This window comes from Thermobia domestica, chromosome 7 (assembly GCF_964235325.1).
Source record: "Thermobia domestica chromosome 7, izTheDome1.hap1.1, whole genome shotgun sequence".
In the NCBI taxonomy this organism is placed as follows: domain Eukaryota; kingdom Metazoa; phylum Arthropoda; class Insecta; order Zygentoma; family Lepismatidae; genus Thermobia; species Thermobia domestica.
The window spans coordinates 229,082,070-229,108,547 of NC_137460.1; the positions used below are offsets into that span (position 1 = coordinate 229,082,070).

General features: G+C 37.8%; 1 protein-coding gene across 1 annotated transcript in view; it reads left to right on the forward strand.

Moving 5' to 3' along the window:
* LOC145689582 (gastrin/cholecystokinin type B receptor-like) overlaps positions 1–17,420 on the forward strand; it is a 209,236-nt gene extending 191,816 nt beyond the window's left edge. Inside the window, exon 8 of the mRNA XM_081763762.1 lies at positions 15,942–17,420. Within this exon, the coding sequence (XP_081619888.1) occupies positions 15,942–15,951 (10 nt within the window). The 3' untranslated portion in view covers positions 15,952–17,420. The remainder of the gene's footprint in view (positions 1–15,941) is intronic.
* Positions 17,421–26,478: the final 9,058 nt, after the last annotated feature.

Here is a 26,478-nt window from a genome sequence, read left to right on the forward strand (position 1 = left end):
TCTAAAAAGAGTCACAAAGATACAATCATCACCATGAAATTAAATATGACAAAAATATGAAACATATTCCCTTAACTTTCCTACCGTACTGTCACATAAAAAAATTAAGCGAAATCAGTAGAGTTACATATTTCTTCAAGTTCTAAGCCTCCAGACGCGTTAACCTGGTCCTGGACGCTACATTATATGATTCGTAAGCTCTACGTCATTCCAATGACCAATTTAATATTTGATGTTAAGTCGTTTTCCACCTTTTCACGTTATTTCTGACTAGATTTCAAATGTAGATGGGGTTATGCAGGCCCAACTCGATAAGATTTACTAGCATTCATGCTGATAATTGTTTGAACATTCGGTACAAAAATTAAAGCAGGGAAATCTTAATTGTTATTGTGCACAATTCAGATTTAGAACAGTAAAAACTGTCACTTTGCCTGTTTTTAATTAAAGAGAAATAGACGGTACAGAAAAAATAAACCAATTCCATTGATTAATTCCTAAATACTGGCAAATAATTACTGATAAAACAAGATTATTAGTATAGTAGAAATAACAAAATTAAAAGCCGAAATTAGGCGTCCATACCAAATGCATGCAAATATACAGTATCTATAAACAACTTTTAGCCTAAATACATTTTTGTGATGCTATCTCTTCCCAAGTAACTTGTAGTCCCGTTAGATTCTGTAAGTCCAGCAACTTAATGTAGTGTGATGTTTTTGTTATTCAACGGGCTTCTATGTAGAAATCAGAAGAATGTGAAACCCAAATAAATTCTTAAGAAATCCGATATGTAACTGTCTTAATAATATAGACTTGAATGATTCATAGTTTCTACGTTATGTTTCTGGATATTTCCATAGTTTGCGGTAATAGGCTACACTAGTTATAACTTTCTAAAATGCCTTACATAACAGCATCACGCACTTTCATTAACGCTTGTTTCAATTAGTTCTTTTTTAAAACTAACAAATAACATGGTGTTCCATGCTTTTAGAAAGTCTTGTACAATATCTTGGAAATCATTATTTCAAAGAACTATTGGAGAACACTATGTAATCTTTGTTATGCATAAAATAGCACAATAGATAATGAATAAAGAATTATCTCAACTTCATAAAACAGCATGTAATTCTAGATAACTATAAATCTGATATCTTGAATTAACGAAAATTCTATAATAACCAATTATTGAACATGTAAAATGATATGTTTGCGTTATTGAATTATTAATGCCAATTCTAATATATTTGTAGTCTGCCTCTCTGGAAGTATATAACGAGGACTTCCTGGCTTTGTCGCTGACGTTCACAAAACAAACTGTTGGCACGTTGGGAAGCCAATTTCCTTCTAGCCTTGCCCGTAGTTTGAGCAGTTGCTGGACAATTTCAAAAAAGCATGTAGATGGAAAGAGGATTAGTACCTAGTAAGGGAATCGTAATGGACATGGAAGGGTAAGACAGGACTAGGGATCTTATAATGAAACATGTAACGCCTAACAGCTCCTCCGTGAGGCAGATATCTAATCGGTGTAATACAAAAAAGATACATAAAATGAAAACAAAATTATAGTACGATAATTGTTCATATACAGATATCTTGTTAGTTTTAGAAGACACACAAACAAGCAATCAAAAGTTCAAGTGAACACACATCATGGTTAACATTATTGGCAATTACTATTTGTACGGTCGAATTTTTATGAACACTAATTACTTCAGTCATACTGTATTTACTAAGTGAATTAGCATCGACATTTCTTGTGAAAGTAATCAAAATATTTGTTTCTCGTAAAATTCATTTACGTACAGCTTAGTGTTAAATAGATTGTACCTTCTCACTTAATTTAAACTCTTCCGACAAAATTTTCACATTATGAACATGAAATTCTACAAGACACATACATATAAAGCTCAATGGTAGTAGTGAGATTCGAGCGATTGCTTTATCACTGGATAGTTAAAGAATATAGGCTAAATTCGAGACATCGATATATGGTTAGAGTATCCTAGAAAATCAAAATTTGATACAGTGTATTGTGGAGTTACAGAATCATATATCTCAGAATCAGAGGACGGAAGACATACGTTTTAAAAGTAGAACTATCGTTATCAAGATTTCGAAATCCAAATGCTCTATTGCATTAAGCATTATCTGTAAGACGAAATCGAAAATCAATCTTCCATCCTCGTCTGCTATCAATTCCTGAAAAATGATAGTAGTGTAGTAAAAATTTACAGAAGTCGTATCGATATCTTTTACGAACTAATGTTGCTGGATTGAACTGGAGGTTAGACGAATCCTCAAAACTAAAAATATAAAATTGGTATTTCATTATTTCACAATACAATATTAACGGTAATATTGCTTAAACAATGTACGATGTGAACAAAATAAAACAATTGTAACAAAACTGTGTATGTATTTTCTTCAGCCAAGCTCGTACAAATATAGATCTTATCTTTGATTATGTTTTGCAATCTTTTGAAATGATTAATTGGTGTTACGCGTATTTTCCATTATTATACGTAATAATAAGCCACTTTGTCTGTCTGTCCCGCGTTTTTAGAAAGTTAAATTATCATTAGGCACATATGATATGGTACCCACGTGAATGAACATTGTATAACTGTTCTCCTTAAAATGCTAAACCATAATAGAAATATAAATTCAGTATACCGTTAACAAGAGTCATGTTATACTCGTTCATTAGCGAAGTTGTCTCTGTTAATGACAAGAGACAGTGTTCTCTAATGCTGAAAGTGAGTACAACAATGCTTTATATACTTCTGAATCTTAATTTTATTCGAACAATACACTTCTTACACGCTGGACTTACAGATGTTAGTAAGTAAAACGGTTGCTTTAATGTTTCAAGTGAAGTATTAAAGTATTTTAAGGTCGGCTCTGTTATTTTCGTATTAGATCAAAATAAAGTCAAGAACTGATATCCAAACTAAGTCATACATGTCTGGAATCACCTACATGTGTGATATATCAAAGTCCTCTTTTTTTTTTTTTTTACACAATTAACGATATATAGGTTAGAATGATTCACGCCTATATTGATCTACAGGGTGGTCCAGAAGTGGGCGTACCCCCTTTAGTTTCAACAATATAGTGTTAGTTACGGTAGAATGTCTGTATACAGGTACCTTGTAAGTCTTAAGTCATAAACATAGGTATGATCACAATCCATGTCATAACACAGCTGAATTCTGCGCCAAGTTCTCGCAAATGTTTTGCGGAGATACTCCAAGGTCATGATGGTGAAGGCGTCTTCCACAGCTGCTCGTAATTCCTGTGTTGTGTGATATCAAGTGCTTCTTACTTGTTGCTTTATGAAACCCCCAGACAGCATTGCCTGGTGTCGTCAGATCGGGACTTCTTGGAGGCCTGGAAAAGGGAGCTGGTGAAGATGCACAACCTCTTCCAATCCAGCGGCCAGGAAACCTCTGATTCAGGTAATTGCGCACGTGAATCGCGAAGTGCGCTGGTGCTACATCCTGCTGTATCACAATCCTGTCTGATACCATTTTCTTCCGTTTGAGGTACCAACCACTCACTAAGCATCTCCAGGTAAGAATGTCCATTAACATTGTCTTTGAATATATATAATTAGGGGTTTGCTCACTTCCGGACCACGCTGTATGCACTGAAGTGTGGTTTATTGGCGGCGAGTTGTTTTCGGAAGATTTTCTCCAAAATGATTTAGGCGATTGTGCTCATATTTCATAAATATTTTATTAATAACCTGGCAATATGGTATAATTCATTCGTCCTGAGAAAAACTTTACAAGTGTTAGTGCACTTTTGAGGGAGCTTTTCGAACGATTTTTCAAGAATAACTCATACGACCTATTCATATTTCATAAATAAACCTTTCTTATTAATAACACTAACGTATAGCTATGTCACTTCTTATGAATAATCAACAAAGGTGGTCTACTTTTGAGGCTGAGATTCCTTCGGGGAATTCTTTTGACCAAAAATGCCTTATAATTTGTTCGTATTTCAAAAGAAAATACGTTGTACGTACGGCACAACGCGATTGATTCGACTGCAATGAGACTCTTCTCAGGGAATTATGAATTCAGCTTCGCTGCAGAAACAAGTTTTGAGCTAATTGAGCTGAAATTTACTGCACAGATGGAGGCTAAGAAAGGATGCTACTTAATATGGGTTAAGGAGTGGTCAACAAAACACAAAAAAGTTATCTATAGATGGTCACTCATATATATATGAAATACAAAAAAGATCAATTTGTTATTGAGTTAAATAATATGTAGATCAATAAGATTCACGCCTATACTGACGTAGTATATACGGCATAATACACGAAAATTTAAAAAAAAACAATAATAACTGATACCAATATTCTTAGAGTGAGTGAGTTAGTGAAGAAAGATTAATGGTGAAATCAGCAGCGAGACTATTTGTTCCTGTCAGAATCAATACACCTGCTCAAAAACGGAGTGTCTTTATCAAAGTACTAAAAGCAACCTAGTAAATATTTTTTTAAAAATATAAGTTTGCCCTCTAAAATTGAAAACAAGTAAAAGAATAAATAGATGGGGATAAAATATATAACGATAAGAATAAACAAAAAGAGTTAAATTGAATAAAAGGGAAAAGAACGAAAAGGGTAACAACAGACTAAACTGCTCAGAGAACGTAAGCAAGTCAAAAAGTGATAACGCAGGCAACAGCACAAATACTAGCACATCGCTCATCAACCAAAGCACGGTCGAGGGTATGAGACAGGTAACAACAGGCTAAACTGCTCAGAGAACGTAAGCAAGTCAAAGAGAGATAATGTACACAAAAGCACAAGTACTAGCACATCGCTCATCAACCAAAGCACGGTCGAGGGTATGAGACAGTTCGTGACGTTTTCTGAGTATTCAAGATACTTGAAAAAAATCTGCCAAATACTCAGTGGTACAATACTGTCTTCACAATAGAGACGGTTCAGTTAATACTACAAATAACCATGCGTCAGATCAGCGTGTTCGATACACAGACGCAACAGAAATACTTCATCTTGAGACTAGCGCAAGAGGATGTGCGCCACTCTCCAAATATTGGCTTAACGGTGTGTAATTTATTGCCATTTCCCTAGTCCCAATCTGTTTGCCAAGGAGAACGCATCAACGTGTAAAAATAAGTACACAGATCGGAGCAAGGAAGACTGTGCTCCAACGTAACCTCAGCCAAAAGGTGTGCTTGGCAGCTGTGTCAGCACGTTTATTTACCCGATTGCTGACATGACTTGGCACCAAGCAGACAACGATGATACAACCCCGTTGCTGTAGGTGATGGCATCTCACAAAAATATTTTGAACAAGGGTGTGCTTACTGAAATCATTCTGTAGGCTCAGAACTACACTCTGCGAGTCGGTGCAAACCAGCACACGACGTAATACAAGCGTGGTTGAAAGCAAGCTTAATTACAGTTAATTCAGCAGTATATACTGAACACAAGCGATGCACACTGAATTCTGAGCTGTCCTCGTCAGTGAGAAAAAAATAGCCACCAGAATTACCATCCTTAGAACAGTCTATATAGAACACAATAAAATTGGAGTACTGTTCCAACAAGGCGGCAACCTCCTGCGGGTAGACCAGCTGACTAGTGTCCTGTTTGGAATTGGATCAATATCACCAGAAAGAGTAATTAATCTTATTAATTGAGAAGTGCAAATGTGAAGATTACAAGGGATCTAATGTATGATAACATGGTATTATCTCAATTAGCAATCTCCCTACTACCCCCATACCGATAACTTCAATAACTAGAACGTGGGACAAAGATGATAAAACTTTCTTCCGACAACACATACCGATCAATGTTTGTTACTACGTGACTATTCGCTCATCCCACAAGACAATACGTTGTAGAAAGTAATGATTTCGGATATGAACACTCAGGTTTCAGGATTTGCAGACAAAAGGTACAATAACGTCCACTTATATGTTTACACAACAAAAATATATTATCAATTTCGCACCATCTATATCATATGACGTAACTAATGTACAATTTACTGCAAAAGTTCACTAATTTTTGCGTAAGTGTAAAACCTGCTTTTCTCCACATTAAAGATCACTTTTAGGATTTCTGCTTTTCCTTTGATCTATTGATTAGCTTGTGTAATAAATTTTGCTACAGGATATTTCTTCTAATAAATAATGTATGAAACCAGTGTTTTCAAAATAATAAAAAATAATGATAAATAAAAATAGAAATACTAGAAGATTATGTTCTACTTTTATATTACCCCGGCGTTCTTGACACGAAACCCAAAATTCATACATAGTTCAGTATTATTTCTTGAAGTAAATAGTATTGACAAAACGTATAGCATCCATGTTCATTAGTAGATTCCGAATCAAGAGAAAATTGTGAATTAATATACATTTATTTAAGCTTATTTTAAACAGGCCACTTCAGATAGTTAGCACAAGAAGTCAAGCATTCTGGTTACTTATAATTCAGCATGCAGTAAGGAAAAACTGTGCCACTGCTATCTGTAGGATATGTTTCATGAAATGAATGTGGAATGTCGTTTATAGCAGACGGGCCTCCTACTTATATAACAGTGAACAACACATGAGGTGGACGTTTGGATTGCCGGTTGCCTGTCTTGTATGTTGTAAATTGTAGTGCATGTCCCAGAAGTAACCTTTGATTGATGAATAGAAACAGAAATCTGCTAAAAAGTTAACAATACTTCTATATTATGACAGAAATACATAATCGATCATACTACCATACAACCACGTACAGCAGCCATGGTGATCAGATACAAATTTCGAGAAGTGGAAACTCTATTTGAAATTATGTCTGAGATAGGTATGGATCCTTCTTTCTGAAACAATTTCATTTACATATACAATCATTGAGTTTGTTAGTACTAACAAAACAAACAAATGTATTCACTATTCCAAATGTTATATCTGATCCAAAGAATAGAGCAATATATATATGTCCAATCTTCTTAGCTACTATGTCCTATCTTATTGTATATACAATAAATACTTGCGTTCATCAATACATCTTTATTATTACTCTATACCCAGTGCACTCTTTACTTATCATAACTTATCTTTATCATTCCACAGCTATTACATATTTAATATAGAAAATATCTTCATAATAATTCATATCATCTTATACAACCATAGTTATTCTGTCTCTTATTTTGCACAGACTTTCTTCAGTGACTACATTCTCATATTTGTGAACACTTTCAGCCCATTTCTATTTCCAACAATTCTCCCCCTGTACAAAATTAGAACATACCAAAATAAACCAACATCATACCAAAAAATGAGACAAACAGCATAAACTTAATCTGCACCTCATTCCAATGACAGAATCAATAGTACTGGTAATCAACCTAACCTAACAAACTAATGAGTCAATATTTTTATCAAACCTTCTGCACAGTCTATTTAACAATGAAACAACACTCTTATGACCTGGAAGCCTCTTTCAATCTATTATCCAAATGCATATACCAGGTTGCTACCTTATTATCTAAATTCTCAATCTTCAATGTATTTATGCCCAAGTTTTTATTTTTGCAATATCAACGTGCACCTGTTCTAATACTTCCACACGTCTTTTTAATTCCCCAAGAACTAGTTTCTCCAATATTCCATAACGTTTTTAAAGTTGCTCTAGATCATTATCCCTCTTTTTTAATTCCTCTCTCAAATCTTGTAGCCATTCGCCTTTACATTTAACATTGCTCTGTTCCACTTTTTGTGGTTCTTCGTTTTCTGGTTCTTCCATTAAATCATCTTCAACTTTTTCGTTTGATTCTTTCGCCACTCCTTCAACCGTATTCTGATTTATAATAACTTCCGACGAACTGGACTTGCTATCTACCGAAGTATATGTGGTTTGGTTTTTCGAAATTATCTTACTCTTTTTTCCTTTCTTTTTATTTTTCTTCCTGAACGTTATCATGTGCCCATCGTTGTCGTGCACTTCAGCATTTTCCTTAGACTCACACTCAGCAATTACTTTTGGATTATAGTTTATCTCTTGCTTGTCTACATTGTGATTTATTACTGTACTGTCCTGTTCGAAGCTTTTACCCTCATTCTGTACTGCTGCGTCAATTAATCTAAATCTTGTATAGATTGGTCTGTCATTGGTTGTGCCTCTACATCATTTTTGTTTGATATCAACGAGCTGTTACAATTTACATTCGCATTTGGAAACGGACTGATAGAGTTGGTAACTGTACTACTTATTTGATCACTACTATTATTAGTATCTTGCACTAATTTTGTTTGCGCTTGTTTTATCGGCTGAACGCTATTTGAAACGGTTTTGTATCTGCATGGGTAAGCGAAGTGGTTTAACCTATTACAAGAAAAACATTGTTTTCTATAGGTAGGACAGCACCGAAAGTCATGAAATTTCTTACACCTTCCGCATGAAAACTTCCATTTTTGACATGAAGGCAATTGCGAACTCCGTTGACAAACAACTGGTAACCCTTGCTGGCTATTTAGTGGTTGGTTAAAATAAACTTGAGCATTAGCACCCTCCATCTCACAAGCCAGTTGAACTGCTTTTGCAAATGACAATTTGTCTTTAGACAGCAATGCATTACGCGTTTGATTGCTAGATAATCCAAAAATTAATTGATTACACAAAGCAAGTTCTTCATATTTTTCAAATACACATGCTGAAACAGCGTTCTGAACATCTAATAAACTGCACAACACTTTGCTGGTTTTGTTGCTTCATCGAATGAAATTTGAAACGATGTGCCCATTTGCTGCACTTCATGTCTGAGTTATTAATGACTATCTTATCACTTTGGTCTTGCTTGAAACCTGAAAAAGCTGCCATAATATTTATAAATGGAAGCGTTGTTGAAAATCGACTGCGCCAATTGTTAGTACTAACAAAACAAACAAATGTATTCACTACTCCAAATGTTATAACTGATCCAAAGAATAGAGCAATATATATATATATGTCCAATCTTCTTAGCTACTATGTCCTATCTTATTGTATATACAATAAATACTTGCGTTCATCAATACATCTTTACTATTACTCTGTGCCCAGTGCACTCTTTACTTAACTTATCTTTATCATTCCACAGCTATTACATATTTAATATAGAAAATATCTTCATAATAATTCATATCAACTTATACAACCATAGTTATGCTGTCTCTTATTTGCACAGACTTTCTTCAGTGACTACATATTGGACATTCTCATATTTGTAGACACTTCCAGTCCATTTCTATTTCCAACAGAGTTTATCATAAACTGTAATTAATTCATTGACGTATTTCTTAAGTTGATTTCCGTGAATACTAGCAACGCATGAGAAATGTATTAATGAGTAACATATTCCTCAATGGGAAGAAACTGAAACCAAGCTTACAGAATAGCATGTAGCAAAATTCCTAACTCAAATTGTTCCCTACGATTACATAACAAGATACTTTCTCAAAACATACAACATGTTTTAGTGTTGTCCACTCTTACAAAAATTTTCTTCAGAGGAATTTTGGTAGAAATCCACGAACATGTGGCTTTATATAACAGAATAAACTTGCATAAAGTTGCCATTACAAGTTTTGTTTCGATATAATTTTAAATTAAATACACGGTAAGGGACACTCACACAATAAAGGCTTTTAAACTGGCACCAGATTAACAAAATCTTGAAACCAGGTCGGGAGAGCCCATTTGGAGCAAGTTCTGAACAGGAACACGATCAGTCAGAGCACTCATGGAAATTTCGATTGATCCCGCCGTATTGTTCGATTGAGCCCCAAAGCTGATCTGTCTTCTTACGGCTCGGTTCGCTTGCTGCCGCAACTCGCAACTATTAAGTCGTCTCAGATCAAAGGCCGCGGCCGACATGTCCCCTCGGAGTGCCTTATTCATATCACTGTATCATACAACACCTCACGAGTGTCATCTGCACAGGACACAATACGCTCAAGATTAGACGTAGCTTAGTATATTCCTCTTCGTCCTTTGGATATCTTTCTAGTGCAAACTCCATTGTATCAGCCCTCTCCTATTTTGATCACTCGTGAACCTCGATTCACTGAGTCTAATGCCACTACTTTTAGTGTCAGTTATAGCGTCGCTTCGACGTCCCAGCCGCGAAGTACCTCATTAGCTCGTACTGATAAGCTGTATCACTCATGTGATATGGATTCCACGTTAATCAGTAGGTCCCGTCTTATAGCCTCGGTGCTGAAAGGGACGTTAAACTCAAAATCAACCCAACTTCTTTCTCTGCTAAACATGCAGGATGGTGAAGAATCATGAAGGTGCCCGAAAACTCCTGTTCCTAGTGCCGACCTCCTCAAGTCCCTTGAATCTCCTATAAAACACATCGAGACTCTCTCAAGCGCAACAACAAATTTTGCAACAATTCACGAGTGGTATGAGTAATCATCGAGCCCACGTTTGATGTGTATTTGGCCATTGTTTACTTGCATTCTCGACTTAACGATCCTACTGCTTGTCGTGGAGACACCATCGAATTACGGTCACATAACATTCCTTTTACATTTTTCGATCAACTTCAAGAAGACAGTCTTTTTCATTGTACACCCCGGACTTCTGTATATCGCCTTGCAATACAGTTCGAGAGTCGCAGTAGCCAATGCCTCTGTCCCTACATCTTCAGACTCAGCGTTACTATGCCACTTCAGCCTTTTCGGACATTGTCGACGTCAGCAAACCAGAAGACTAGCAGCTGCAATGCGTCTAAACACGAAAATTGGTGCCGTTGCGTACTTTTCACTCCTTTGACAGTGGAAGGTGATCCAGTTGACCACTTTGACAATGCCCCCGATCAATCCTGGCAATTACAAGATCCTTTAGTGGATCTTTTGTAACCGGATGTAAAACCTGACGGTATCAGATGGTCGAGTTCTCTTCCTTTACATCGCTCAAGAAAGAAATTCAATGTTCTTCGGGATTTACGTATACAGGAACCTTGATATTACCTTCCAGATGACTGGGAATTTGGAGGGATCTTGTTAATCGACTCAGTGGACTTCTACCTCCAAAGAATAAACTTCAAGAGCATGGATCGGAGGTCTCCACGCAACAAACGTCTACAGATAGCGAATAGATGTCTGCTAGTAGTGATCACCAAATTGAATCTTCTAGAGCATTTTACAATTTCAACAAAATCGTACCATCTTCTATCTTCCTTGATATGCTTGGTACCTTCTATTGTTTGTGAAGTGACATATTCTACCCATTCAGGCACCATGTTTAATTCCATGCACAAAATGATTACGAACATGTTTTAGAAGAAGTATATGATTCGGGTATTATTGAAGGATTTTCTTAATTCTTTATATACTTCCTGAGTTCTGCATGTCTAACAAAGGACATCACCCAATTGTCCGTCACTTCAATGATTTTTTGTTGGAAGACACGTATTCATTATTTGTGATGACAGAAATTTTTGCCATGGTGCATGTTTTCTATTCTTTATAATTTTTAAGAGTTTGTGATGTTGTTTTCAGAGATTACTGCAGAAGAGACTTACTACCCTTTGTAAACGAAGTGTTAATGAAGCAACAACAACGTAGATACATGTAAGGCCTAGAGGAAAGTCGTATGGTAGGTATGACCTTGGCGGCAGTCATCTTGAAATCCGCCATTTTGAATTGTCAAGTTTTTCAAATGGGAATAGGGTAATGTAATACATAGGCTATAATTTAATCAGAAAGACATGGTGAAGTTAGTCTTAAGATTGCAGGCATAATAAATTTGTATACTTACTATGTGCGTAAGTCCCTTACCGGGACTTGTAACCTGCGTATTAAGGTAAGAAGTGGACAATGGCTTCGGTAATACTTATTATGCCTAGAGGGAAGTGATACAGTAAGGGTATCCTTGAGGCAGCCATCTTTAAATCCGCCAATTCGAATTAAAGTGAAGTTCTGAAAAATAAAAACTAAGCTGGTATGCTTAGTTTTAATCTATAGTTAACCAGTATGAATGTAGGACTGTTTCTAATATGCACCAAACGTTCATTATTCGATCTTTCGAATTGGCAACATTCTTAATGTTTACCTCATGTTTTAAGATTCCAACTTGCACTTTGCAATAGTTGCCATAGCTCATGTTTTCTAAATTTATTGCGTTATTTTTAAGAGTTGCGATTTGTCAGTTCATGAATAATGTTGGGATAAGCATGCAGCAATCTTTTGAATTTTGATCACTTGCCATGTAGTTATTTATTTCCTAAACCTGAATTTCAAAAAATCGTTTACTGACATGAATCATCACACAACGAAACAAGTCAAAATTTGCATTCAGGTAATACCGAAAACGTAGCTTGTAATGGGTAGTAGATGAGACGAGATATCAAATGAAAATTCACTTCAAAAAGGAAAACGAAACATGATTGTTGTGTAAATCAATGGTCTTGTGTTTTGATTTATATTTATTTCATTATTGAATATATCTTTATTTATTTTCTATAGCAATTCTTTAGCTAGTCACACAAAAAAGTCATTCGTTTTCTAGCGATTGTTGTTGATGGTTCATATTTGTAAGATTTATAATCAGTATTGATCGGGAACTCGATTAAGTTATACCTCTTTATAAGCAAGTTACCTGTTTTCATATTATGTTCATGGTACAAACAGACTGTTGGAAACAATCATATTACGCCTCTTTGATATTTTCTATTATTTATGCTGTTCCTTTAAAGTTGTATTCATTAAGAATATTGTAAAAAACTTGACCTTAATTCAAAATGGCGGATTTCAAGATTGCTGTCGTCAAGGTCATATCTACCAAACGACTTCTCCCTACGCCTTATATGTATCTACATGGTTGTTCTTTCATTAACACTCCGTTTGCAAAGGGTAGTAAGAGACTTCTGCAGTAATCTCTAATAACCACATCACAACTCTTCAAAAATATAGAAAAATAGAAAACATGCATCCTGGCAAAAATGTCTGTCATCACAAATAATACGTCCGTGTCCTCTATCAGCAAAAGAAATTTCGTTGAAATCGGACCCGGACAATTGGGTGATGTCCCTTATAAGCAAAATAGTGAGAGTGATTTATGATTGCTCCGTATGTACATGCTTCTACACAGCATATTTTCACGTAATTCTTCCTAAAGTGTCTGATATTATAAATAGCTCAACCTAGTGACAATTTAGTGAAAATTTAATCGATTCAAGGTTTTCACCACATTACTTGGAGCCTTTGTACTTGGTGATGTTTCGGCATAAAGTGTGGAGAGAGAACTTTCCGTTTCGTGCGCTTACCCATGGGTTGAACTATAAATCCTTAGTCATGGAACGATTTGTCATACAAGAGTTCCAACATTTGGGTACAATTATTAAGTATTTAATGTATTATGACGACATTTGGCTCATTGGTCGTTAGTAACATGAATAGCCCATCTAGTATCTGATATGATTTCGACAGCTTGTATCAATTTGTCATAGATCAGTCTTGACTCCTGTAAGGAAATTGTTGTGTTTGCTTGTGTGGGTAGATCTTGACAATAATTCTTTGTCGATGAACGGTACCTTTCTATTGTCAAATTCTGTCCCCCTTCACTTTTACTTTCTTCTCCGAGCCAAGCAAGTCCTGGTCGGATGTATTGTATGGTATGAGTCAGTCACAAATTTATCATACCCGCTTGCGTTTGCTGTTTTGCGTACTAATATTTTAAAATTATTTTACATGTTTTACATAACGTTCAATCTAAGCCACAACCTATTCAGAACCAGCTACCTATTACTCATGACTATGTGTTGATGCTACCCTCACCTCCTTAGCGGAAATGGATGTGTTTGATACTGTTATTTTTCAATGTACAGGCTTTCGGCCTTTACCCACTTTTGTAAGTGAATTTCTGGCCGTTGTGTTCGCATTACTTTTGATTTCCCCATATCAGGTTAACATACATTCCGATAATATGGTTGTTATTTACTGTTTTCGTGAACGTATCTCTCGAGTATTCTATTTGTTACCCATGGCTCAATTTGTGTACAACTTAAACAATGGTCTTTTATATATGTTCTAACTAATGAAAATAGACTTTTAAGGACAAATAAGTTGTGCCATATTTTCATGCTATTAATGAACAGTATGAACAAAACCACCTGAGTCGTTTATGAGAAAATCGTCTGAAATAACCTCAAACCAACAAGAAACTACTCCTAATACATTTTTGAGGACAAGTGAAATCTTCCATATTGTCACATTATTAATAAAATATGAACAAAATCACCTGTGCACGGTCTGGTAATATCGTCCGGAAAACCTCACACAAGAATAAACTATCATTCGCATATTTTTTCAGAACAAATGAATTATACAATATTTCCGCATTATGGATAAAATATATATTTATGAAATATGAAAAAAATCGCCTGAGATTTTTTTAGAAAACAATACGAAAAAATCACAAGGAGGATAAACTACCCTTCATACATTTTTTAAGAACAAAGAAATTATGCAACAGCAAGTCATTAACGAAATATTTATGAAATATAAACAAAATCACCTGAGTCGTTTTTGTAAAACAATCCGAAAGAAAACTCACTCCCAAGAACTACCTCTTCTTGACTTTACACAGAGTAATGACTTACACCACAGCATGGGTTTGCTTTTAGAAAACTGATTTACAAAAATAACCGTAATATTATCCATAAGTAAAAGCTTTGCTTTGTATATACTTAAACACAAACAAACTATTTGCTGAGCAAAACAATATATTCACATAAAAAACTACATGCGTGTTACAGTTTCGCCAACTAACATTTTGGCTTCATCAGACACTATCTGATGGGATCTGATCAGATAGTGTCTGATGAAGCCAAAATGTTAGTTGGCGAAACTGTAACACGCATGTAGTTTTTTATGTGAATATATTGTTTTGCTCAGCAAATAGTTTGTGTTTAAAAAAATAACCGAAATCGTTAGAGCCGTTTATTGAAAAAATCGCATTTTTAAATTTTTTTTATTAATAAGTAAACTATCCTTGTTTTTAGGCCTATGAAGAAAATTCGAAAAAAAAAACCTCTTGAAGATTACATAAAAGGTTAACGTTTAAAGTTAAGTTGTGATGTTAAATGTTGTCACTTTTCCGGTATCTATGGGTCATGAAATGTGTAAATTCCTTGAAATCTCGAATTCGGAATTTTTTCACGACCGCAAATTTTCATCTCTCCTTCCACTGCCCGAAAGTTTAAAAAAATGTTATAAATATTAACAATGTGTTACTAGCCAGCCAATTCAATTGCCCAGTCGACAAACTCTTATTTCACATCTTAGGAATCTCACTAACTCCCTATCCTTCTTATTATTTTAATAACTCATAGAACAAAGTATATTAATTTTCTTTAAGTGAATAATTTAATATTTTCAAACTCTACTAAAGAAAATAGTATTTTAACTGAAGATTTTTCATATAGTATAAATTTGAAAGCATATGACTTATGTCATATTCAGCGTCCCTGAATTTCTAGAATGTGAGAAAAGACTTGGAAGTAGTTATTGCATTTTCATTAAAATGTAATTTTGCAGAGAGCATCTTGTAGTTGTCGAAAATTTCCGAAACTTTTATAAAAATATATAAGGTATTCAATATAACTTTCGGAAATAGTGGAAAGTGTAAAGAGGCCTTTAACAAGATACTGCTTGAAGTTAAAACCATCGTGAATTAGATTTTACACATCTCATATTTTGATCGTTGTATTCAGAATGATTCCTGAGTAAATAATGTTACTACGTACCAACTTATTTCCAGAAATGTGATGTATAAACGGTCAATCCAGTAGATAATAAGGTGATCTGATTTGTAAACACGGACACTTTCCAGGAGTTACATTTTCTTATCTTGATAACGTAACAATGTTCAAACTACTTACGTCATTTTCTTTCAGTTTCAGATAGCTACGGGCAGACAGCAGCTTTAAATTCATGGAAGTGTCTCTCTAATTTATTAATGCTGGATTTCAATGAAGACGTGCGCTCTTGTTGATTCCAAGAAGACCAAAGAAACACATATTACTTACGAAGTGGAAAGAACAAACAGTGTAATTATACATCTAACCAAAACTTATGAATCTCGGTTGATGTGATTAGAATTATTGTGCTGCGCATTGAAGACTCTCCAGAATGTAAAACTTATTGGTGATTTTGTTATCACCTAACCCGAACTTTATAATTCTGATCAGTGTAACCTCGATGCTAGAGAGAAACAAGAGTTTTAAAGATAGTATCTACCCTAGACTGTGCTACAACATGAACTCCTATAACGAAAAACTATAAAGAGAACAAAACTGAATATAATGTATTACACCAAAATTATACCACAAAATTATTGTAATCATTAAATATTCTAATTTTGTATTTCATAAATATACATTTACTCTATAATTGTAAAGAGATTTTTAATTTAAGAGCAGCTATTGTACACGTTTGAAGCCGGAGCGAGTCTGAGACGAGTCATTATTTAAAGAACGAATCTGCACATTCTCTGGAGTAGAAGGAACGAGTGAATCGTGAGAGCCTCAATACAATATTACATGGTTCGCTTCTATTTAAGGGTCCTCTTCATATAAAGAGCTGTAGTGCGTTATGTGTTTCTTTTGGATATCCTTGTCTGAAAGTTCCACATGTCTGTATGACAGAATCAGTTTTCGGATTTTTTCAACAATCCCAATCAGATTTCCACAGAGCACTTACTTAATTAATTCAATTCAGAAACTTGATATTTTTGTATTGAAGTCAAACTTTAAACAAAATAAGATACAGAAATTTACGAAACACAAAATTTGAATATTTACGTATTACAATAGCTTGTGCCTATAATTTTGGTGCACTACAATAACATACCAGTTACCCATTTTATACTTTCAATAAATCTCGTAATGTTGTCCGGTATGTGTTTTGTGGATTCACTTCATAGTTCGAAATATATTACACAAATATTTAATTTTGGATTGCATTCCCTGATGTAAATTTAGTGGTAATGGACGCTAAAGAACGGTGAGTCGTTTCATATTTTTCGTTCACAAAGAGTGTAAATTCAATATTATTGTCCGCAAAATTTCGTCCATGTATGTAATGAAAGACAACGTAAGCTTTTATTGTTTCAACTTGCTGTAAGAAGAAACAAATTAAACAGTGAGTCGATACTTTGAAAACTAAAGGAACGACATTAACTAAAGAAAGCAAAATATTCAAAGCATGGTAAAATATATCATGTTTTAAACATACCAAAATGCGTAAGATGCTAGACTCAAGTTTCGTTATTCTTAAGAACGTTTATTATCGAGAAGTGTACATACTATTCATATTACGTAGACTGTTTGTATGCATTACCAGTTAATTTTAAGAACAATATATTAAAGGTATAAGATACAAAGCAATTGTCTGTAATTTTACATTAGACACAATCTCCTTTTTAACGGTGTACAATACCTATAGCAGCTTTGATTTGTAGCTGATAGATATATAATGAAATGATTTTCCTATTTTCTTTGAAATGTACTCAAATTTCAATAGTTTCTTACTCAGTGAAAAACTTTCTTATTGATAATTAACTATTTAGTGATAAAATTCAAGTAATATGATATAATATACTGAGTGTATAAAAACTATGAGGTGATGAGCGAAGTTAATTATGGCTATAGATATGGAAAACTCGAAATGAAAACAAACTTGTTTGGAACATGTGGTTTTCAACTAAAATAATGGATTTTTTCAGTAGAATCAGCTGGTATCACTGTACATTGGTAAGGTACCATATGTTACATGAAAAAGAAATATTGTCAATTCAGTAGGCTTTCTCGTGCCCTCACCACACCAACAATGTAGCAATGTTCGGAAACTGATTAGAGGTCTTCTAGATTCCTTTACACAATAACTGTGTTAGTTTTGTGCGATCTTACGTTCCGTTTGAACAGCATACTCACCTGGAAACGTTGCTTTTTCATTAAACACAGGATGCATTACCAAAGTGGAACTGAATTGAATAGGGGGATAAGTGGGGACGTCAGCATGGAAGCTATATGTCCCCGTCACGATTAAAATGGTTGCTCAGAACTGTAACATTAAAAGAACAAGCTAAAATGAATAGAATAGAATGGAATGGAATGAGTAGTATTTAATGGGGACGTCAGCAACGAGGCTACGTGCCCACATCACGATTGACTCGGTTCTTCAGGACTGCAAGATTTAAAAAAAAGGAAAAATCTAAAACGAAAAGGTTGAAGTAAACAAAAGTGCTGCTAAATGAAATGAGGAAAAAAACCTAAGTAGAATATAAAACAATAAATAACATAAAATATCTAACAATATATAGAACACAACACTAAAAGCTGGAGAAAAGATTAAAATTCCGCGCAATAAAATAAGCACAACAAACTAAAACAGCTCAGAGAACGTGAGCAACCCCACAATGAAAAATAAACTTAAGTGCCCGGGTAACAACGGCACTATTATCTCCCAAGGCACGGGCAAGTAAACAAGGCAGTCCAAACGTTCTCTGAGATCTGAGTATTCAGGACAATTAACAAGAATGTGTTCAATAGTCAGGGGGACAATACACTCTTCACAATATGGATGGTTCAATCTCCGCAGCAACTAGCAATGCGATAGATGAGAGTGGCTTCGAACTCCTGCTGGTAGATCTGGGTGATGCTATCTTGCTTTGAATAAGAACACAAGCGTAAACCAAATCGTGGGAGTTGAAGCATCCATGGCGGGACAGCACAAAACTGGACTAGCGAGAGAGAAAGAAAAACGAATATTGAGTACGAGTATGGGGACGAAAGCAACGAGGCTATATGTCCCCGGAACGACTACCAACGCTGCTCAGGATTGCAAGATTAAAAGAATTAAAAGCCTGAAACGAATAAAGTTCAACTAAACGAAAGCGTTCCTAAATCAAAAAAGCGGAAGCTAAAATAATAAATAAGATAAAATAACTGTACAGTATACCAATAATAATGTGTATATAACAATAACATATATAATGTATTAAACAATATATAATGTATATAACAGTAACAATATATATAGAAAAACAATATAAGCTCAGAGAAGATATAAAATTTAGCAGAGATAAAACAGAAACAACAAACTAAAAGTGCTCAGAGAGAGTGAGCAACCACAGATGCAAAAATAAACAGAACGGTCAAAAGTTGTAGTAGTAACCAACAAGACACGGGTAAGTAGAGAAGGCAGTCCGTAGCGCTCTCTGAGATCTGAGTATTCAGGACATTCAACAAGAATGCGTTCAATAGTCAGGGGGACAATACACTCTCCACAATACGGACGGTTCAACTGACGTAACAAATAGCTATGCGTGAGATGAGTGTGTCCGATACGCAAACACGCCTGAAGCACTTCATCTCGATGACGGGAACAGAAGACGTAGGCCATTCTCCTAGTACTGGCATAACAGCATGGAATTTATGCTCTAGGGCCTGGTCCCAATCCGCTTGCTAGTGAGAGCGCATCAAACTATAGATATGGTTCTGAACATTACAGCAAAGAAGGCTATGCTCCAGTGCAACTTCGGCCAATGCGGCGCTCTTGGCAGCTGTGTCACCATGTTTGTTTCCCCAGTTACCGACATGACCTGGCACCCAGCAGACAACGACGACACAACCCTGTTGCTGCAATTGATGGCATTTTACAAGAATGTCCTGCACGACAAAGTGCATACTGAAGACAATCTGTAGACTTAAAATCACGCTTTGAGAGTCGGTGCAAATAAGCACACGACAGAGTGAACGCGTGAGAGCGTGGTCTAAGACAAGATTAACTGCAGTCAATTCAGCAATGAAGACGGAACACAGGCGATGCAAATGGAATTCGGAGCTGCCCTCGTCGGTGACAAAGGCACAGCCTACAGAATCCCCATCCTTAGAACCCTTCCTAAAGAATACATTAAAATCGGGGAACTGCTTTAACAGTACGCAAAACTCCTGGTGGTACACCTGGGAACTAGTAGGCAGTTTTGAATGTGGAGAGAAACTTAAATCATGACGAGGTATAAAAATCAGCCATGGTGGAACAGCACAAAAGGGAAGCAACGATAGAGAGGGTCACACGAAATCGTCAGCGAGGAAATTATCACACGCCCGGATGTACCATTGACGTGTCCACTGAGGACGTGCTTCATAGCGCTCGTATATCCGACCACCACGGAGACAGGATCTACAGAGGTCGTCTGGAATACAACGAACATGCGCAAAATAATTAAAAAGAATTCTCCAGCGACGATACGCTAAGGAAGGTTCATTAGCGTCAACATAGAGGCTGTCAAGGTTACTAGTACCGTAAGCCCCAGTAGGAATCCGAATACCCAGTGATGCACTGTATCAAGTTGGCACAGAGTCAGGACCAGATGCATAGGAAATACTACCATAGTCCAACTTGGACCGAATTAGACTACGGTACAAATGAAGCGGTAAAACGGTACGATCAGCACCCCATTGCGGTGGGAGACGACAGGAAGGAGATTCAGAGCTCGAAGACAAGAGCATTTAAGATTCCAAATATGTGGTTCCCACGACAAGCGACGGTAAAATACCAGACCAAAGAAAGGGACAGTATCAACGAAAGACAAACGGGTGCCCATCAAGATACAGGTTCGGTTCAACAAGGCAAGTACGCTGGCGGCAGAAGTGAACACATTGGGATTTTTCGGTGGAAAAGCGAAATCAAACGAGACCATCAAACGAGACGATTGAGAATCAGTTAATATAGGATAGGATAGGATAGGGGAGTTAATGGGGACATCAGCATATGTCCCCGTCACGATGAACAGGGTTGTTCAGAGATGTAAGATTAAAATAATAAAATGCTAAAACTAATATTGGTCAAGAAACTAAAGCGCTGCTAAATGAGAAAACGAAAAGCAAAAACAAAAAAGGACAATAAAAGAATAAATAACATAAAATATATAACAATAAGAATATATAGGAAACAATAAAACGTAAAAGAAATATAAAAATTTAGTAGCAATAAAATAGTAGCAATACACTAAAAGAGCTCAGAGAACGTGAGAAACTCCAGAAGCACGAATAAACTCAAGTACCCGGCTAACTATATCAGTGTCATCCCAAAACGCACGGGTAAAAACAAAAGGCAGTCCATAACGTTCTCTGAGATCTGAGTATTCAGGATATTCAAAGAGAATATGCTGAATACTCAGGGGAACAATACACTCTTCACAGTACGGATGGTCTATGCCACGCAGCAGATAACCATGCGTTAGACGACAGTGTTCGATACGCAAACGCGCCAGAAGCACTTCATCTTTACGACTCAAGCGTGAAGACGCTCGCCAATTACCTATAATGGGCTTAACGGCGTGAAGGTTATTCTCATTTGCCTTGTCCCAAACTACTTGCCAGTGAGTGCGCAACAAGCTGGAAAATGACGACAAATATCGGAGCACGGGAGGCTATGCTCAAAAGCAACTCCAGCCAAGGCGGCGTGCTTGGCAGCTGTGTCAGCACGTTCGTTTCCCCTAATGCAGACATGACCCGGCACCCAGCAGAACAAGACAACACAACCCTGTAGCTGTAATTGATGGCACCTCACGAGAATGTACTGTACGAGAGAGTGCGTAGTTAACACATTCTGTAAGCTCAGAACGACGGACTGTGAGACGGTGCAGATAAGCACACCACGTAATGAAAACGTGAAAGCATGGTCCAAGGAAAGTTCAATTGCAGTCAATTCAGCAGTGAGCACGGATAACAGGCGATGCAAATGGAATTCGGAGCTGCCCTCGTCGGTGACAAAAACACACCCCTCAGAATCCTTATCCTTAGAACCGTCGGTAAAGAACACACTAAAATCGGGGTACTGATCTAACAGTGCGGCAAACTCCTGCTGATACACCTGGGAACTAGTTTGCTGTTAGGAATGCAGAGACAAACGTAAATCATGGCGAGGTAGACGAAGCAGTCATGGGGGAATAGCACAAAAGTGAACCAACAAAAGAGAGGGCCACACGTCCCCGGTGTACCAGGGACGTGTAGAGCGAGGACGTGCAGCATAGCGCTCGTATATCCGACCACCACGGAGACATGGTCTACACGGGTGGTCGGAATACAACGCACATGCGCAGAATAATGAAGTAGTATTCTGTTGCGACGATATGCTAACGAAGGTTCATACAGCTTCAAGATACAGACTGGCAACGGGACTAGTTCGGTAGGCGCCAGTAGCAATACCAATACCCAGGTGATGCACTGTGTCAAGTTGTTGTAACAGAGAATCACGAGCAGACCCATAGGCAATACAGCCATAGTCTAACTTGGACCGAATTAGACTACGGTACAAACGAAGCAGAACAGTACGATCAGCACCGCATGTGCAGTGGGAAATTAGTCAGTTGAAGATGTCGAGTAATGCCGCGAAGGTAGAGGATGCGACAGAAAATCATATGTCGTCAATATAAAGCAGATCAGACACAGGAGCCTGCGTCTGCGAATGAACGCTGTTGACAGCGACAACAAACAAGGCGACACTAAGGACACTGGCTTGCACCACTAGTGGAACCCTATTTTCTTGCACAAAGCGCTCTGGGAGACTAGATCCCACGCGCACTCTAAAATGGCATTGTAACGCCAAGTGGTGTCTTACGCCTTTTCTCGAGAAAGATACCAACAAGATGTTCTCCTTTGAGGAAGGCGTCCTGAACTTGACTCTCAAGATAAACGACATTGTCAATGATTGAACGGAACCGAGGAAATCCACTTTGAAACTTGCTCAAGAGGGAATGCGTTTCCAACTACCAAAACTAGGTGCTTGTTGACCATTCGCTCTAGGAGCTTACAGACACAGCTCGTGAGAGCAATAGGTCTGGAGCTGACAGGGATAGTTGCAACTTTTCCTGGCTTCAAGATGCAGCTGCAATAATACAAGCTGAGATTCGCAGGAGAGCTGAATGGAACCCCGGTCAGAAAGCTCTTACTCGCGGGGATTTACCAACGGAGTGTTTTGAGAGGACGTGCAGCATAGCGTACGTAATTCAGACCACAACGGAGACAAAGTCTACAATGGTGATCAGGATTATAACGCACACATGCACAGTAATTAACAAGTCTCTCGTGACGACATAAAGGATGTGGATAGGACTAGTACGGAACGCACCCGTAACTAGTCGAATACCCAGGTGATTCACTGTATCAAGTTGTTGCAGTACAGAATAGCGAGCAGACCCATAAGGGAGAGAGCCATAGTCTAACTTGGAGCGGATTAAACTACGGTATAAACGAAGTAGAACAGTACGATCAACGTCCCAACTGCGGCGGGACAGAACTCGAAGGAGATTCAGAGAGCGAAGACAAGAGTACTTAAAATCACGAATGTGCGGTGCCCACATCAGACGACTATCAAAAATCAGGCACAAAAAGCGAACAGTATCGAGGAAGGAGAAACGAGTGCAATTGAGATACAAGTTCGGCTCAACAATGCAGGCGGCAAAGGTGGACGCACTCATTATTCATGGGAAACCCGAAAGCCTGTCTCTTTCGACCAGCGAACAAGACGATTGATAGTCAGCTGAAGCTGTCGAGTAAAGCAGCAGAGGTGTCGATGCGACAAAAAATTACAAGATCGTCAACGTAAAAAATACCACAAACAGGAGTATATATATATTTGCGAAAGAACACTGTTGACGGCGACAGCAAATCGCGTAACGCTAAGGATGCTGCCTTGTAAAGCACCAGTTTCATGAAGAAAGTGCTCGGAAAGGCGAGAGCCCAGACGCACTCAAAAATCTCATTCATGAAGAAAATTAGCAAGAAAGTGAGCCATATGCCCATGAAGACCTAAGTCAAACAATAGCTTTAAGATACCGTAACGCCACGTGGTGTTTTACGTCTTCCCTAGATCGAAAAATATTTCAATAATATGCTCACCCTTTAGAAAGTCGTCCTGAAATTGCCCGTCGAGAAAAACGAGATTGTCAGTAGTGGCTCGCAAAAAACCAAATGCACTTTGATATTCGATCAACAGCGAATTCGGCGCTTGTTAACCCTGCGTTCAAGCAGCTTACAGACACAGACAGTGTGTTTGTAGCTCATAGGACTAGTTGCGGTGTTTCCTGTTTTCAAGATGAGAAGCATCAGGGCCTCACACCAAGCGAGTGGGAAAAACTTCTCCTCCCAGACCCGATTAAACAGGTGCAATAATACAAGCTGAGTATCACGGGAGAGATGTTGCCACACATCGTACGAGATTCGGTGGCGCGCGGGTGCAGTATTTGAAGATTCAGAGAGTGCTCAATTAAACTCAGATAATGTGAACATGGAATTATAAGGCTAACTGTTATCACTACGGATATATAACGGGGTCCACTCGAGGCGAGAGCGAACACGGACAAACGCCGGGGGATAATGGTCAGACGCAGATACAGACACAAGGTATTAGCCTAAGATGTTAGCCACCTCTTCAGTGTTAGTCTTTAAAACACCATTTACTGACAGCGCAGGAACTGGAACAGAAGGAGGTGGACCAGCAATGGACCGAACCCGGCGCCACACAGTAGACATTGGCGTTGCAACTACTGAGTGAAGACAAGTAATCTTTCCAGCTTTGGCGCTTCGCGAGCATGGTAAGACGTCCAGTGCGAGCACGCAAAATGCAGAAATGCAGAAGAGTGAGTGCTTAGGGTGGTATCAATGGGGACGTCAGCAGCAAGACTATATGTCCCCGTCACGAATAACACGATTGCTGTGGATTAAAAAATGTGAAGAAAAACTGGCTAAAAGAGTAGAGGGCAATAAACAAAAGTGCTGCTAAATAAAAGGAGAAAACGAAAAATAGAAAATAAAAGAATAAATAAATAAATAAAAATATATAACAATAGCAATATATAGAAAAACAATAAAAGCAAACAGAAATTAAAAATGCAGCAGCAATAAAACAGTGACAACACACTAAAAGAACTCAGAGAACGTGAACAACCCTAGACGCATTAACAAACTCAAGTACACGGCGAACTATAACACTTGAACCCCCCCAAGAGCTGGTAAGAACAGAAGGATATCTGAAACGTTCTCTGAGAGCTGAGTATTCAGGATATTTAACAAGAATGTGCTGAATACTCAGCGGGACTATACATTCCTCACAGTAAGGACGGTTCAATCTCCGCAGCAATTAGCCATGCGTCAGATGAGAGTGTCCGATACACAAACGCGCCAGGAGCACTTCATCTCGACGACGATGGGACGAGGACGTACGCCACTCTCCTAGGAGTGGGTTGACTGCATGTAACTTCTTCTCAAGAGCCTGGTCCCAATCTGCTTGCCAGTGAGAGCGCAACAAAGAATAGAAATGATGTTGAAGATCGGAGCAAGGAAGGCAATGCTCCAGTGCAACCCCGGACAAGGCGACATTCTTGGCAGCTGTGTCAGCACGGTCGTATCCCAGGATGCCGACATTAACCGGCACCCAGCAGACAACGACGACACAACCCTGTAGCTGCAATTCATGGCATTTCACAAGAATGTCCTGCACGACAGAGTGTATATTGAAGACATTCTGTAGACTCAAAATCACGCTCTGAGAATCGGTGCAAATAAGCACACGACGGAGTGAAAGTGTGAGAGCGTGGTCTAAGGGAAGCTTAACTGCAGTCAATTCAGCAGTGAAGACTGAACACAGGCGATGAAAATGGAATTCGCAGTTGCCCTCGTCGGTGACAAAGCCATAGCCTACAGAATCCTCATCCTTAGAAGCATCCGTAAAGAACACACTAAACTCTGGGTACTGATCTAACAGTGCGGCAAACTCTTCCTGGTACACCTGGGAACTAGTAGCCTGTTTCGAAAGCATAGACAAACGTAAATCATGGCAAGGTAGACGAAGCAGCCATGGTGGAATAGAACAAAAATGAACCAACGAAAGAGAGTGCCACATGAATTCGTCGGTAAAGAAACTCTCACACGCACGGATGTACAATGGACGTGTAGAGTGAGGACGTGCAGCATAACGCTCGTATATCCGACCACCACGGAGACATGGTCTACACGGGTGGTCTGAAATACAAAGCACGTGCGCAGAATAATTAGGAAGTAGTCTGCTGCCACGATATGCTAACGAAGGTTCATTGGCTTCAGCATACAGGCTGGCGACAGGACTAGTTCGGTAGGCGCCAGTAGCAATACGAATACCCAGGTGATGCACTATGTCAAGTTGTCGTAACAGAGAAGCACGAGCAGAACAACCATAGACAATACAGCCATAGTGTAACTTTGACGAATTAGATACGGTACAAACGAAGCAGAACAGTACGTTCAGCACCCCACGTGCGATGGGAAACGACACGAAGGAGATTCAGAGCTCGAAAACAAGAGTACTTAAGATTCGAATATGTGGTGCCCACGACAAGCGACAGTCAACCACCAGACCCAAGAAACGGAATGTATCGACGAATGACAAACG